The following is a 17091-nucleotide window of genomic DNA, read 5'->3' on the forward strand; positions in this document are numbered from 1 at the left end:
GGCCCCACAACCCGGATCTAGCATGTTTAGTCATCTAATAGAGACCTTTAGTAGAGCTACATGCTCTGAACATGCGACAAGTGAAGTAAACAAAGGAGGAGGGGAAGTAGATTCACCATTCACATCTCATGTAGACCCTACCCTCCCAAAGAGTGTCCATGTGGATATTCTACCCACTTCGTTTAATGAAGGCCCTACTGAGCTACCACATTCTGATGCTCTTCCTAAAGTAGAGGTCCCTAGAAGTCAATCCATAAGAAGTGACATTGTGTCCACTTCAAGAGACCCGTTTGGCACGCCAAGTTTAGATGGGATATTTTTGAATGAAAATTGGGAATATGATCTACACATGGAGACCCTGACTAACCTATACACGGGTTACACATATCATGTAGGTTGGTTAGAAGTCATACGATCTACATCTAGTGCCACCAATCTAGAGGAACAATAAAAAATGATATGTGAGGTTATTCATAGAATTATCCAATTCGAGAGGCAGAATAGGGGAGTGAACCTAGTTTCCACTGGCCCTATGAGATTTTTGGATACGGGCAAGGCCAAACAACCAACCCTGTCACAATTGGTCCCTCGGTGAGTCCCATAGATCCTTCGTATGTTGTTTCGCCTGGAGTCTCAATGCAGGTTGAGCCCATGAGCAGTAACTTTAGCTTTCCAACTTTGGCTCAACTTTCCATTAGGGAATCCACAATGCCTACTCCGATGATGAGCATGACGAAAAGTGCACCCATTACCACTGTAGTTAGTACAACACCGCTACCTAGTGGTACAATACCTACAACAGTGCGTACCAGTGCATATCAACCATATGTACCTATCGCTACTCATGCTCATGTATCTCCTATGCCTCTTGTTATGCCAATGGCATATGCTCCACGACCGCCTTATCACAATCCTTATCCAAGATATCATATCCTACATCAGCTGCATACATATCAAGTCCACTGCCAACTCTTGTCAACCAAGCCATCCCAGAAGTGCCTCCACCAGCTATGCCTGCTCACTTAGGTGATCTAGTAGCATTTTCTCAAACGATCGAACGATCTATTGCGAAAAACATGCGTGGCAAGCCTGAGAGAGAGCCGAGAAGCAAGGCGGTACAAGTTGCTAAGCTCACTCAGAACTTCAGTGCTGGTAACCAAGATGTTAGGAAGCACATTGAAGTTTTTGAACACGTGTGTGATTCCTTGGAAGACCACAATGAGCTACATAAATGTAAAGCCTTAGGCTTAACCTTGAGTGGAAAAGCCAGAGATTGGTATCAAAATTTAAGGGTTGAAGAGCGTACTCACTATCCCACTCTTAAGAGATTGTTCTTGAAAGAATACATACGTGAGGGTGTGCTTTGGGGAGTAGCATCTCAACTCCAAAAAGCTGAACGCGAGGAAGGAGAGTCAGTGAGAGACTTTATTAGTCGACTTAAGCATCTAAATTCTCGCTGTACTCCCGACGATGAGCGCTTTAATAACAACCAACTTCTTGATAGATTCATCCGAGGATTGCGCCATGAGGACATATACAATGGCCTAGTCATTAGAGGTCTTACGACGTGGGAAGCGATCACTGCCAATGCAATCCAGTTAGAAGACAACTTGGTGGTAAAAAGGTGTCTTCGGTCCGTCAGTTCACAAGTATCTGGGCACGAGCCAATGACTGTAAAACCTATTGCCAAGGAGCCCAAGATATTCGAAATGTCTGCAGGCTGACCTTGCTAAGGCTCTCCAAGGGGTAATCGAGCTCCTCAAAATAGCCATATGTACCCAAGAAGAGAGCAACAATGGTGTTCAGTTTGCTTAGGACCACATAGCACGAGTGAATGTCTCACATTCAGAGTCAAATTTAATGGGAATTGTAATGCATGTGGTAAGTATGGCCATCAATCTAAGGATTTTCTAGTACTTAAGCGTATGTTAGCAAATCAGGCACCACTAGCCTGGTCAAACACACCTCAACTACCCGCATTGATGCCTGCACCACCTGCCGAGCAACCGTCACAACACATAGTTCCAAGGAACCCAAATGTAGTCCAGTCTGTGCCGTTACCACCGCCAGTGCTAGGACCACAACCTCCACATCCAAGGATTACCCCTATAAACCAAATGGGTTGTGAGTCACATAGTGCGTGTGGGGATTATGAAGAGGATATAGACCCCACTATTCCATATGGGATTGATACATTTGAAATGACTCCCCAATACTACATGGAGGATCATTTCGGGCAAGTCAAGCCTGTATATCAAGCGATTGCTCTCGCCACACAAGAGGGCAAAACCTTAATACTGTGCCCAGGAGACCACCTCTTCAATGCTATGATTGTGGTGGGCCGCATCATGTAGCAGAGCACCCTAATAGGCTACAGAAGATCACTGCTCAAATGCAACCAAATCAAGGGAGCACGTCGAGAATGTCGGTACTTACATGTAATTGTTGTGGCATAGATCATTTGATTGCTCAATGTCCACATAATCTGAGTGCACCCAAGATTACGCCATTGAATTTGGTTGAGGTCTCCAATGAGGCAAGCACGAGGAACCACACCTATTGTACTCGCGAATGTAGTCACGGTCAATGCTTCAAAATCAAAACTATATTCTTGAAGAGAGGGATACTGCATCAATTGCTAAACCTATTGGAATGTTAAGGGACCTTAAGATCAAGGTTTTGGGATACAAGGTAAGACATACCTTCATTGTAATGGATTTCTCTAAGCATCCTATGTCATATCAAATGATCTTAGGACGTCCCTTTATGAGGGAAGCACAAATGGTGCATGACTGGTCAAAAAACCATGTCTACCTACAATTCCAGGACTCTGTCATTCGAGTTGATCTTGAGAATGGTCGCGCGCATCCTTTAGGAAGCAAGGTTATCATCGATAATCGATCGGATACCACTATTCACTCAGCCTTATTAAAGTATTGCTATACATGCAAAAAAGAGACTGATGATGGAAAAGATTCTCCTTATATGGATGTCCTACCGGGTATGACTGAGTCAGATAACGTGGATTGGGTACACCTAGCAGCAACCATAGACATATGGGGAAATAGAGGCACAAGTTGGGTAACGCTTGAAGGGCAAGATATGCCACCGTTAGTGCTAGTAAACATGATAGGTGTTATGCACTTGACTCCTGACGGCATGAAAGTGGAAAACTCCCTTGACACTGACAGTAGCAAAGAATCTGACCAATGCAACTCTGAGTCTGAATCTCAAGAAGAAATTGACTCTGAGCCTGATAGGGGGTATGCATCAAATATTCACCCAAGTGTGGAAGCAATGTGCTCAAGGCCTAGGACAGTGACCTCTTGCAGTTCATCCGAAAGTGAGGGGGACACAAGTGAAGATCGACCAAGTGAGTCCGAATCTGTACGAACTACAATAAACAAAAAGAGATCCACTACAGAATGGCTTAGTTATGTAGGAGCTATTGATGCTTATCGGAAGTTAGCGGATAATTGGGGACAATACCTCCAAAGTGTCATGTGGTGCATTCTGCAACCTCATGACGTCGCCCAATTAGAAATCAAAGAGAAGCCGAAACTAAGTTGTACTGCGAGAAGGCGCCAAAACCGAGAGTTAGCTCAGCACCAAAAGGATGCGGAATTAAAAGAAAAAAGCATGGCACAACAAGAACCGATAGACTTACACCTAGCACCCAAGCATTTCAAATCGTTTACCATGGGGGAACGTAAAGTCATCTACACAAAGCCCAATGAATGCCTACCAATGGGAGTAGCAGTGTCTACGATGGCCCGGTAGTAGTGGAGATAGAACTAGCAGATCCAGGTGAGTAGTCTAACCCAGTTTTTATTGCTCAAGACCTCACCAAGACGGAAGAAGCTACACTTAAGAGGCTTCTTAAAGAATTCAAAGACATATTTGCTTGGACATATCATGATATGAAGGGTGTTTCACCCTCTGTGGTGCAACACACAATTCCAATGACTGCTAAACCAGTCCAGCAACGTCCCTACCCAATGAATCCTAAGTATGCAAAGATTGTGCAAGAGGAAATTGAAAAGCTCATAAAATGTGGATTTATATACCCTATTGAGCACTCAGAATGGGTTTCTTCGATAGTCATTGTACCAAAGAAGAATGGGAAACTCAGAGTGTGCGTTGATCTCAAAAAGGTTAATGCAGCCACCAGAAGAGATCATTACCCCTTGTCGTATTCTGAACATGTGCTTGAAAGAGTTGCAAGTAAGGAGGCTTATAGCTTTTTAGATGGGTATTCTGGATATAATCAAATCATAATTGCAGTAGAGGACCAAGCTAAAACAGCTTTTATAACGGAGTTTGGAGTGTTTGCCTTTCGCGTCATGGCCTTTGGCTTGAACAATGCACCTGCAACATTCCAACGATTGATAAACACAGCCTTTAAGGAATATCTAAGTGACTTTTGTGAAGCTTCCTTAGATGATCTTTGTGTTCATTCCTCTTGGGAGGACGAGCACTTGATGTGTTTACGAAAAATATTTGAAAGGTGTAGATTATATCGCATCTCATTAAATCCTTTCAAATGCCAATTCTCGGTTAAACGCGGAGTCATTCTAGGGCATATAGTGTCCAAAAATGGGATTTCCACCCGACAAAAGTAAAATCAAGATCATTCTGGAATTTCCCCCACCCACCAACTATAAGAGAGTCCAACGCTTTATGGGCCATGTTGGTTATTATCGAAGGTTTATTTTATTCTTCGCTGAGATAGCTCGGCCATTGTACAAGCTTCTCATCGAGTTTATTTCGGCCGAAGATTGTGACCGTGCCTATGAGCTATTAAAGAAGGCCTTGGTGAGTGCTCCAATCTTGAGAATGCCTAACTGGGATTTAGTCTTCCATGTGCATATTGATGCATCAAACTTTGCTATTGGGTGTGTACTAACTCAACCGGGAGAACATAAACTAGACTACCCCATTAGCTTTGCTAGTCGCCAGTTGAACGATGCTGAAATGAACTACACCACTATGGAGCGAGAAGGGTTGGCAATGATATATGCAGTAAATAATTTTGTTATTACCTTCTTGCCACCAAGCATTGTTGTATCTGGTAAACAAACCATGCTCCACAGGAAGAATCACACGATGGCTATTGATTCTTCTTGAGTTTGATTTCACTGTTGTTGTGAGACCTGGCAAAAAACATGTCATGCCTGATCATTTGTCTCGCATACCTAATGGTGAAGCTCCTACGGGAGTTGAGGATGACTTACCCGACACTTCCTTGTTCATGGTGGAGACAATGCCCGAATGGAGTGAGAAGATTGTTAACTTTTTGGTTAATGGCTTCCCACCTAAAAAGCTTCGTAAAGACCTAGCTCGAAAGCTAATCAAGGAATGCGAACCCTATTGCCTGATGGTCGGGACTCTTTATAAAAGAGGAAAGGATGACATTCTTAAGAGGCGTGCCCGAGAGGATGAGTTTCTATATATTTTGCAAGAGGCACATATGGGCGTAGCCGGTGGTCACTTCTCAAGAGACTTAACTGCGTGAAAGATCTTACAATCAGGGTATTGGTGGCCCACTATGTTCCAAGATGCATCACTTTTTGTGAAGGGTTATGATGAATGCCAACGCTACAAGAAACCCCAACGGAAAGATCAGGGATGCCCCTACATCCAATTAAAGTAAATCAACCATTTCAAAAGTGGGGTTTAGACTTTGTAGGTCCAATTAGCCCAGCGGCTGCAACACCCAATCTCGCTATATTATTGTGGCCACTGAGACTATATGACCAAATGGGCTAAAGCGAAAGCGACACGTAAGGCAGATGCAAGGACAACAGCCAAGCTCCTCTTTAAAAATATAATCACACGCTTCGGTTGTCCTTTTGAACTTGTGAGCAACAATGGCATGCATTTTATAAATGAAGTAATTAAGGAGCTCACAACAAATTTCATGATATCCCATTATAAATCTACTCCTTATTATCCGCAAGAGAATGGACAAGTCGAGAGTACCAACAAGACCTTAATCTCTGTTTTGACAAAGACTGTTGAGGCTCATCGCACGGATTGGGATCTAAAGCTTACATCAGCTTTATGGGCCTATCGTAGTGCGTACAAAGTGGCTATTAATTGCACACCATTCAAGATGGTATACGGCCAAGAAGCAGTCATGCTGTGGGAATTTGTCATTCCTAGTCTTCATGTTGCTACTCAAGAGGGTTGGGATGGTAATCCCTTAGTAGAGCGTCTGTATATCCTTGAGCGGCTAAACGAAGAAAGACAATTAGCTGTGTACAATGCCCTTGTGGAGAAGGATAGAAGGAAAAAATGGTTTGATCGCCACCTGAAAGACAAGGACATCAAGGTCGGGGATAAAGTCCTGATGTATGGAGTGCGTAACGAAAAGAAGAAGCTCAAATATGCTGGTAAGGGACCGTATAGAGTATGTGAAATTACCCCGCAGCAAGGTACCATTCGAGTGGAGACTCTCAACAGAGTTGAAACCATTGGATTCTTCAATGGCAATAAATTCAAAAGATACTATGACCCCTTGAGCAGCCAAGAGGAGTTACAGGCAATCCATCAGAAGAAGGCAGCTAAAGAACAAGCTGAGCTTAAGAAAAAGCGAGAGTTGAAGCCAAAGAACGTCAACAACGTGTTAGGCGCCAACGAGAAGCCAACTTGGGAATTATGCAAGCATTTTTCAAGGAGGCAGAGGAGGATTCACTGGAATCTGACCCGCCTCTATGATACCCAATTGAGCTACAAAGTCCTTACGGGGAGGTGTTGTATAATGCATTATTGGATACCGAAGCTCGACACAATTTGCTATCATATGGAGTGTGGTGTCAACTTGGAAAACCACCTTTATCCAAGAGTGCTATCCAAGTTAAGGGTATCAATAAGAAGAAAACCCCTGTCTCAGGAATTCTGCACACTCCTGTTGCCTATGACAAGGGGACCGTAATTTCAAGCTTTTTGGTTATGCCTACTGGTACCATGGAGGGGACTGTGAACTTAGGGTGCAAATGGATGTTAGCCACCAAGTGCAATATTGATTGGGCAACCAGGCGAGTTATAATGCAAGAACCAGCTCTCAGTTTGAACGCTCAAAATCCCGCACCAAAGCCATCAACTCTGGACACAATGCTAGATAACGAAAAATCACAAAGTCAAGTGGTCAAACCATCTTTGATTGTTTTCCACCCCTCAAATGCTTCAACGCCAAGAATAGAAATAGGCAGTGTGGTCTCCAAGGCTCCGCTTACTATACCAAAGAGTACATACAAATGGGTCCCAAAAGCTTCGCTCCTCCACTGCTCAATCTCGTTCAGACAAGAAGCATCGTAGTAGGAAAGCAGCTACCCGCCCAAGAAAAGGCAACATGACATCATGTTGGATTCCTAAAAAATTATTAGCAGCCCAACGATACTATGAAGGGAATGACCAGATTTGGGTCCCTAAACATAAGCTGAATCCCTCTACATAGCCTGTAAAACCTTGCAAACCAAACATTGCCACCCCAACGACAATTCAAGACCGTGGTAAGGGAAAGGTAACGGAGTGCTCCACACCACTTCTTCCAGAGCTAGTTTGGATTCCCAAACGATATCGATCGATACCACCTATAGCTCAGGAAGGGGGGGAGCCACATGAAGCTTCTAGCTCCTCATGCTAGGTACCCGTTGATATGGAAGTTTCTGTACAGTCTACACCTACCCTTGTCAATACCCACCAAGTAACCAATGAGTCTACGTCTCCCTTGTAACAGTATCGTCGAAAACCATTTCCTCCGTTCATTCATGCGAGCGTACACTACCATCTCTGCAATTTGATGTAGCCACACAAGGGTCATAAAAAGCTATCTGACCACATCACCACCTATGACCCGCTGGACAAATTGGTTCCAAGAGGCTGCAACATCATTGCAAAAAATATGATCTACCCAAGGAAGGGGGGATTATGTACTCACGCTCGACATTCTATTGCTTCCTTCCTAACCTTTTCCCCTGACCATGTAATTCCTAAATTCGAGGGGATGTATATATATAGCTTCATACACAAAAAAAAGAAAAACAAAAAATAGCAAAAAGAGCAAGAGCACATTAAGAGGAGAAATATCTGCATACAATTAGGAACTAGATTAACCTATCATAAACCTACTGATGCTATATCTGTGTTTGCAAATATGGCAAATGCACGAGCATCAATCACTTCATCCACTCCCACTTTTGGTGAGAGGTATCATCTGTACCTTTCTCAAATATTTCACATGTGCTATCCTGTAATTAAAACCAAATTGGATCATATAGATGTATTAGCTAGAGAGGAAAATGTTGAGGAATTAGAATGGCTAATTCGCCTATTGACCATGACTGACCCCTACTCCGTAGAGGACATATCCCCGATAGCCCAAGACTTTTCTTTTCCACAAAATGACTATCCTCACATGGTTACATTCTTGATGAGTTTATGTGGATGGGAATACGAAGAAGATATATCTGACGATAAATGGACGAATGAAACTCATGGCACTACCGAGGTAGACTTTATTTATTTGGATGATGCAGATAGAGGCTTAGCCTTAGGGATAGAGCTAGGACTCTACAACATCCTCTTACCTTGATCCTTAGTATTAGTGTGGTGACTGGTAGGTAGGTTAATGTTTTCAAGTTGTTTTTAGTTTTGTGTGCTTAATGAGTGCTTATTTTTTCCACTGATGTGCCTCTCGAGATATAGTGCGTGTTAGTTGGTTGTACAGGTTGAAAAGTTTGAGGTGGGTTCACTTTCAAGTCCTGAGACGGTCGCAACATTCATACATAAATATCTCATCAAATTGCGGGCATTTCTCACATCGAATCAAGGAGATCTCTAAAATATAGGTGTAATTCTTCCATGCCCACTCTCTTTCGTTTTTACTGTTTAACTAATTGCATGAACTATAATGCATGACCACATGGAATTTGTCAAGGCACTAAGTTTTCAAAGTTGCCTAACGTGTTAGTGTACATCATTAATGAGTTTAACCTTATTGGATATATTCTTGAGAATGCATGAAGTCTTTAGTTAACCCTGGAATACGGTTGTCTTAGGTCTAGGGTCAAACCATCTTAATGTTTGACACCTAACCATGTGTGTGTTGACCTCTAGGACATAGCTTTTACCCCTTTGTCGAAAGGATGTAAGAAAACATTATAGTTCAGGAGCGAAAATCAAAAGAGATAAATAAAATAAAAAGAAAAGCCTACAAAAAATTGGCAATGCAAGTCTATTATGTGCTTTAATGTTGGCCTATCGCCCTATTGACACTTGGTAGGCGAGGAGTATTCTACTCCAGACAGATGCCCTGGTTGGTAGGGGGTAGCCTTGCCTAAGGTGAACTAATAGATTCCTAGAGAATGCCTTGTGTTAAACATGGCACCAGGATCGATGTTAGTTTTGCCTTAGGGAGGTCGCCATTGTGTGTAAAAATTGTCACGTGCATAAAGAAATAAAGGCAAAAGGCTCCTGTAACTCTGATGTTTCTTATGTCCCTAGGCTCGTGGTATTAGCTTGTTCTTAGAGTAGACACATTGTGGTCATCTGTTTATTTATTAAGTTTGGTAATTTTCCTTGACTTAGGCTAGTTATAGACCTTGATTAACCTTTGACACCTTGCTAACTCTTGATTTACTTTCAATAATTGTAAACTCCTGTTAATTTGCTATGCTAGCTCATTCATGTGACCCCTTAAACTAAGTTCTCATGGCAACATCCATTGTGGTCTAACATGTTTGATTTTATTACACTCTATATCTTTTGAATTCCAGCATACTTTCACTCTACTTCCCTGTTTTGCAGACGGTATTCCACAGCAAACCCGAGATATACTACTTTTTATGTCATGTAATTAATTTAAATATTCTGACTCATGGGCCAGGCTTGTCGGCACCACATGTAAAGGATAAAGGGATTAGGTGATCGCCGATGAGAGGCGCACCTCGAATGTCATTAGGATAAGGGTTAGGATCCGCCTGCCATGTGTGGACACCCATGTGCACTGAACGGCTAGGTCACGTATAAGAGTCAAATGTAACCCTAAAAACTCTCATTCTCAATGTGTTGAATACAAGGAGTGATCTTGCCTTATCTTCTCCATCCCATTCTCCTGCATGTGAGAGAGCGAGCGCGAGAGAGAGAGAGAGAGAGAGAGAGAGAGAGAGAGAGAGAGAGAGAGAGAGAGAGAGAGAGAGAGAGAGAGAGAGAGAGAGATAGCGATCGAGCACTACGTGGCGGCACGGCGGTAGAGCGACGGCGGCGGCTCCTTCTTCACTGCGGTGTGAGAATCCTTCTCGACGGCGGTCTGAGTGGTGAGTGACACACCTCTGCTCCCTGTTGAGCTTGCTAGTTTCTGGTTGTATGCTTGCAGCCATTCATGGCTCGCTTATGGTGCCCGGCAAATCCCTAGCTCCGACTCGTGTAGCAAAAGTGCACATCTTGAATGCCTTGTATTGTGGCCTGAGACCACGTAGACATACTTCCATCTTATCATCATCATCAGAAACACCAATAGATGCATGGGATTCCACAATTCCCTTAATCTTCAAGGCATAATCATTCATAGACATATTTTTCTTCTCCATAGTATGAAGCTCATTCTTCAACTGAATCTTTCGTGCCTTGGTGTTAGTTTCATACAGCTTCACCAAGGTGTCCCATGCCTCCTTGGGTGACTTGGCATTCTTATATGCCCAATTATAGTGTTCTCTATGCTAATAGTAAGCCAATACATGGCTTTCCTTACACCTTGATTCCAATCGTTTTATTCTTTTACATCTGCAGTAGTTGGATTAATCTCCTGTGTCTCTAGGGTCTCCTCCTGTTCACCTTCAATGTAGTCTCAATAGCTTTTTCCCATCAAGAAATTTGTTAATCTAAACCTCTAAGCATGGAAGTTGTTCTTTTCAAGCTTTTCTACAACAATCTGGTTAATTCTATCATTCAACATCTTGTCTGCAATACAAACTCACCAAAAATAGCACTCTTGTTTGACCTGCCCAAGCTGTTATATTCTCTGTAGTAGCGGTATTGTACTGCACCCAAACTATCAAAACCAATGACCTGAATTTACATACATACACCCAATTTTACCTTTAAGACCTCTTTGCAGTACACAGTGTCTACACAACCAATTGCTCTTCGTGCAGTTCCAAAAACAGAGTTCTGTAGAGAATCGAAACTTACCCGCAACGCCTACGAACTGAAAAATGGAGGTCTAGACATGCCCAAAACGTGTTTTTGGCCCAAAAAATGTTATCCAAAGGACATTATGAATACCCTATAGCTCCGCTCCCACAAATAAAGCTCCTCAATTGGAGTTCGTTTGTTGGTGCCTCCCAAAGAGCTCCCAACAAGGGTGTAATAGCCAACACAAAAGGGGGAAGAGTAGATGAAGCTCTTACCCTTGTGCCGCTTTCTGTACTTCTCTTACTTGCTCAACTCTTAGCATGAACCAGGATCTGATACCATAAAAGGATGTAGGGGAGAAGAGAGCTTGAGCTCTTGCAAGCACACACACACTCTCACAAACCCTAGAAGAGAACACACAAGGTGAGAGGCTAAAAATTGTTCTTCTTCTTTTCACAACAACAAAAGAGGTCTACAAAAAGGAGATAAAGTGACCAACACACATACTAGAGTATATACAAGGGATCCATAATGTGAACATGCTAAGTGGAGTGGATCGGTGTGGACTAGTTGGTATAGTCCAGCTATAGAATCTCTAGCGAAGATATGTCGGTGCTAGCTACTAAACCCACTAGTGATGTAAATGTCGAAAGGTCATGCAAGTGCCTCATGAGTGTCACCTCATGTTAAGCTTGACATCTCAACAAAAACAAGTATTTCCAAGATATAAATTGCCTAAATAATAGTAAATTTATAAAAAAGTATAGTATTAACCTTTTTAGAATCTTAAAGAATGGGTAAGACACTAATCAAATCATTGAAGAAGTGATAATTTCTTCGAGTTCAAGAACAAGATTATAACATCTAGACTTCAAAATTTACAAGATTTGTAACAAATTGATGATTCAATAATTATAAAAACTCAAAGAGAAATTATAATTTTTGAATTAAGTATAGACATTAGTCCCAAGACAACCAAGCAATTTAAAATTTGAGTCAAATACCATCTCAACCATTAAACTAAGATCTTAACTATAAGTGTACCATTCATCAAGAAAAATATCTCAACATTCAAGCAAGTCTATATTAAGCTTTGATTTAGCCAAAGATAAGACCATCGACTAATAGAGGGGACACAAAGCCTACTCCTCTAATTAATTAAACTTTTCGTCTTAAGGGTTTTACCCATTCTAAAGCACATTGACTTGCACTCCACAATTTTATTTTTTTCTTATCACATCATGGTGACTAATGGATTCTAGGTTTAAATGTCAAGAGTTTTTGCCATGGTAAAAGGATGGTGTTGAAATGCAATAGTTCACTTAGACTTCATGGTTTAGTGAGCTACTATTCATAGAAGCGGACTTGGTTATCTTCATTTGTAGAAGTGGTAGATCTTCCCAAGAGACAAATTACTAAAAATAAATGAATTCACATAACGAGAAGCCCTTTATAAATATAGTTGAGAAAATTACAAAGCCCTTCTATATCCCCCTTTTAATAGGAAATGGCGCTGCCAATGGGATAAACCCCACGAGGCAAAGAATAGCTAATCGTTATTGCAAAATAAGTTTCTTACGTCATGGCTAAATGAATACTTCCATGATGAAACTTACACTCTAGAGTAGTCCTTAAAGAAAGGAAGCATCCTAACCATTCACATATTCAAATGATGGCTATCCATTAGATAAAGTTGCTATAATAAGCATGAATAGGATAAACAAGAGCAATTGTTTAGGTAAGGATGAATGCCACATTATTGTCACTATCGATTGTACTTTTTTTAGTTTTCTTAGTTGATTAGTTCTTTAAGTTACCCTTTTAATGTCATGATGTATTAGGCTAAGAAACCTTCCCCATAACAGAGGAGCAATTACATCTTTACTCCTTCTAGCCTATCCTACTCCTATAATTAATATGCACCCATTGATAAAAATCAAGAGCAATCATTTTAAGTAAGGATGAGATGTCACATTATTATCACTATCAATTGCACTTTTTGTTTTTCTTAGTTGATTAAGTATTTAAATTTCCCTTATAATGTTATGATGCATTAGGCTGAGAGTCTTTTAGCATAGATAGGGTAAGGGGAGGAGCAATTTCATCTTTTCTCCTTCTAGCATAGCCTATGCCTATGTTTAGTATGTCCCCATTGATAAGAAAGAAACACAAAACATTAACAACTCAACAATAAAATAAAATATTTCGAAATGACATAACAACAAATCAACAATTAAAAAACCATCTTGAAATGGCATAAGAGAAAAGAACCCAAAAAAAACTTGGTGCTCTACCATGTCTAAGCCTAACACATCTTGCACACTACCACATTGTTAGGCCTTATCTCATTTATTGCCTCATGAGTTTTGGCAGCTTAGAAATAATGATGACTTTCTCACATCATTTTGTGAAGAGGTTGGCAGTCTAGGGGATAGCACTCCCTAAAAAATTCCACTTATGCTTGCCTCATGTGTGGTAGTGTCATGGGACCTCATGTACACTTGCACATAAAATAACCTTGTGCACACTCGCACATAAGTGCACATTCACACATTCCATTTATTAAGCTGGTTTCTGTACACAGTTAATCAAGCATATTCTCTACGATTATTGTGTATCAAAAAATAATAAAATATATATGTGTAACAGGTAGGTTGGGTGTTGAATGAAAAACACATTCGAGTTATCACAACACTTCCTGTTGCTTTTGGGAAAGGGCTCTAAATGATATATTGGTAGTCATAACATTAATCATAATTATTAAGTCTTTTAAAGATAAAATAGAGTAAGCTCAATACTATAAATTAATTTTTGGAGTGTACCAAAGTAATATCTCACAGTTTAAATTTTGCACACCCTTAAATTTTACACACCATTAATGAAAGAATGTATTGCAAGCACACACTTCTTCAAATGATGACTATCCATTAGTTGACGACTTAAAAGATACATTAATAAAAAAGGGTACCACATCTCTCTCTCTCTCTCTCTCTCTCTCTCTCACACACACACACACACACACACACACACACACACACACACACACACACACACACACACACACACGTGTCTTTTCAGGTAGTGTGAATGGATGGACTATATACAATTTAATACCATAAGCACATGCTCGACTACCTTATTGTAAACAGAAGAGAATTAAGGGAAGCACCTCTCTTGGCACGATACTTAAGGATGCAAAAATTTTAAGAGGCTGCTGTCACATTTGAGAACAGGTTTAGTTGGCTACCCAACTAAATGAGATAGAATCTATTTAGTTGGCTACCCAACTAAATGAGATAGTATCTATTTGCTTCACGTGTGCTATCATTAAATCCGTCTAGTAGCCAGTTAATTGGAGCCATGTCACCAGCTTTTAAAAGATTCCATAGGTTGTCATATTCTCTTAAAGGATTACATTTGAGCATTACAATCAAGCTTAATTATGAAGAAGTTGGAACTTGGGACATTCTTGGTGGTATTTTCAGGTGTTCAAATTCACTCCTCATAGTTGACTGGAGGTCAACTACTGTTGTTTGATGCCATTGAGGCATGAATTGGCTAGAGGGCAGCTCATTTGTGGGCCTCGAGCTGGCCCACCACCTCATGATCCATGAGAATAGGCTTTAAGGGATGATTTCCTTGCTAGGAGAATCTGGCAGCGAGTTCGAGTTCAACCTTCTGAAATTATGTCTGTCCACTTCAGGTGAGATATTTTTGTCTTCTTGTATTTAAATATCCCCAAAGTTGCAACCAATTTGCTAGTATAGGCTTGCGTGGAAACTACCCCTAAGAGAATCAAGCCACAAAAAGGACCTCTCCCAAATGGATTAAGTGTTTTGAGATTCCATGTGCATTCGAAAGAGGCCCCCACACCAAGAGCCGTATTGCAATAGAAAAAGTGAAGGGAGAAAGAATTGGTGTAGTGAAGGAGCCTCAAGGCTCATGGTGACGGCCAAGGATATGATGGCTGTGTCTTTTGGCCAAATCCAAGAAGCGTAGGTGGGTTGGTAGCAAGGCTGAGGATAGGGCAATTGGTCGTTTGAGGAATATGTGGGGGCCGGACAGGTTTTTTTTGGTGTGTGTGCGGAAAAGTCCAACGCGCAGCTCTGTTGGCGCCTTGCCAACTTGCCACTCTAGATACCCTTCCCACGACCCCCCCCCCCCCCCCCCCCCCCCCCCCTCTTTTGGCCACATTCTCCACTGAGTCCACTCCCCTCTCAACCCCTGCTTGAATTCATCTCCCCAGCCATCTTCGCTTGCTTAATCGTCTTATATTTCCTCTTCCTTGCCTCGTTAATCCGTCTTACTCCTAATTAATCTGCTATGCCATGTCTACCCCCGAGCTAATCCCTTCCTTGCCCCTAGACATAGCCCTTGATTGCCTTCAACGTGTTTCCCTCCAATACCACTCCACCCTCCAACAAGTCTGCCGCTCATGGCGATTCCTCGTCTCAAGCCCCACCTTCTATCAAGCCAGACAAAGGTTAGGCTACACAGATTGTTATGGTTGCATAATCCAAGCTATGCCTCGGTCCCTCCGCCCTGGCAGGACCCCTGTGTATGGTGTTAGCATCTATGATGCGAAGCAGAGAGCTTGGGATACGCTGCCCCCAATCCCTTATTTTGCCGATGGGCTGCCTCTGTATTGCCAATGTGTTGCTGTTGGAAGCAGTGTTGTTTTGCTTGGGGGATGGGATCCTGTCTCCTTGGCAGTTCTCAAGTGTGTCTGTGTGTTTAATTTCTCAAGTGGGCAGTGGAAAAGAGGCTCAGACATGCTCACCTTGCGGTCAGTTTTTGCCAGTGGGAGCATAGATGGAAAAGTCATCGTAGCTGGTGGCCATGATGATAGCAACAACGCCCTCCGCAGTGCAGAGATGTATGATGTGGAGAGTGATGTATGGGAGCCATTGCCTGATATGGGCCAAGAGAGAGATCAATGCAAAGCGGCTGTGGTTAATGGTGAATTTATTGTGATTAGCGGCATCTCGGCGGATTTACAAGGCCAGATTGGGAGAACTGCAGAGAGATTTGATGTAATTAACAGGAAATGGGAGGTTATTGACAATTTGTGGCTTGCAGGAAAGCCTCCATGCGCTGTGGTGGTTATGAAGGGGCAGCTGTACGCGCTGATGGACGGCAAGCTGATGAGGTACAAGTCCAAGGAAGAGCAGTGGGAAGCGATGATCTCCATACCGCAACAATTAATAAGGGTGGCTGCGTGTGCAACCACTCTAGGGGACGGCATCCTTGTGTCGGGCTACAGCAGCGGGGTTGAGCCATTCGAGGCGTTTATATGCCGCTTAGCAAGCGGCTCCAACGCTGCCTGCTGGGAAAAGGTGGACGCCAGCCATGGCTTCTGTGGGCTTGTGCACGCCGCCTGCACAATCGAATTCTGACGACCCGGGCAGGTCTAGGATGTGCCGTCTCTGACCGCTGTCGTATATTTTCCTCAAATTTTTTAGATCAACAGGTTACTACTTGGTGCCAGCTGGAGCGTAGCCCTCATAAAAGTCATTATTATTTGTTTCAAAGAAAAGGCTATTATATTAAGAAGTTAGGAAAGGTATTATAAAAGTCATTATTATATTATGTATTAGTGGGCTATTTTAAATAGCCTAAGGAATATTTTTTCATATATAAAGCCGGCATATTGTAGGGACTTGTTGGGAAACAAAAACCGGATGAATCTACTCAGAAAACAAAAACCTTTTTCTTCATTTAGGCATTTCTTTTACATCATTGACCAAGCTTCTCACCTCTATTTTGTATTTTGGATATTGATTCATAACAGTTATGCCTTGTTTTGAACCTTTGTTAGCATTCTTTTGGAGATTTCAAAGAATCCTATGACTTCTTCAAGTTTTTTTAATAGAATTTGGCGACTACTATAAGGGAGCAAAGTACTCGATGAGGACCCCTCATATCCTCTACAAAGTGAGGGCAAGGTAACTATCG

General features: G+C 41.9%; 1 protein-coding gene and 1 pseudogene across 1 annotated transcript; both read left to right on the forward strand.

The window, feature by feature from the left end:
* Positions 1-454: 454 nt before the first annotated feature.
* LOC147621265 (uncharacterized) lies at positions 455-10417 on the forward strand (annotated as a pseudogene).
* Positions 10418-15347: 4930 nt separating this feature from the next.
* On the forward strand, positions 15348-16697 carry LOC147621266 (F-box/kelch-repeat protein At1g80440-like). Its single transcript, XM_086824527.1, has one exon. It carries the CDS (start codon positions 15465-15467, stop codon positions 16530-16532), a length of 1068 nt encoding a protein of 355 aa, XP_086680653.1. The 5' UTR covers positions 15348-15464; the 3' UTR covers positions 16533-16697.
* Positions 16698-17091: the final 394 nt, after the last annotated feature.

The sequence above is a fragment of the Cibotium barometz genome, chromosome 30, assembly GCF_041138505.1.
Source record: "Cibotium barometz isolate CiBa-2024 chromosome 30, ASM4113850v1, whole genome shotgun sequence".
In the NCBI taxonomy this organism is placed as follows: domain Eukaryota; kingdom Viridiplantae; phylum Streptophyta; class Polypodiopsida; order Cyatheales; family Cibotiaceae; genus Cibotium; species Cibotium barometz.

Excerpts from the sequence above, each read along its gene's own strand:
- LOC147621266 (XM_086824527.1), top strand. The coding sequence starts at position 15,465 with ATGTCTACCCCCGAGCTAATCCCTTCCTTGCCCCTAGACATAGCCCTT.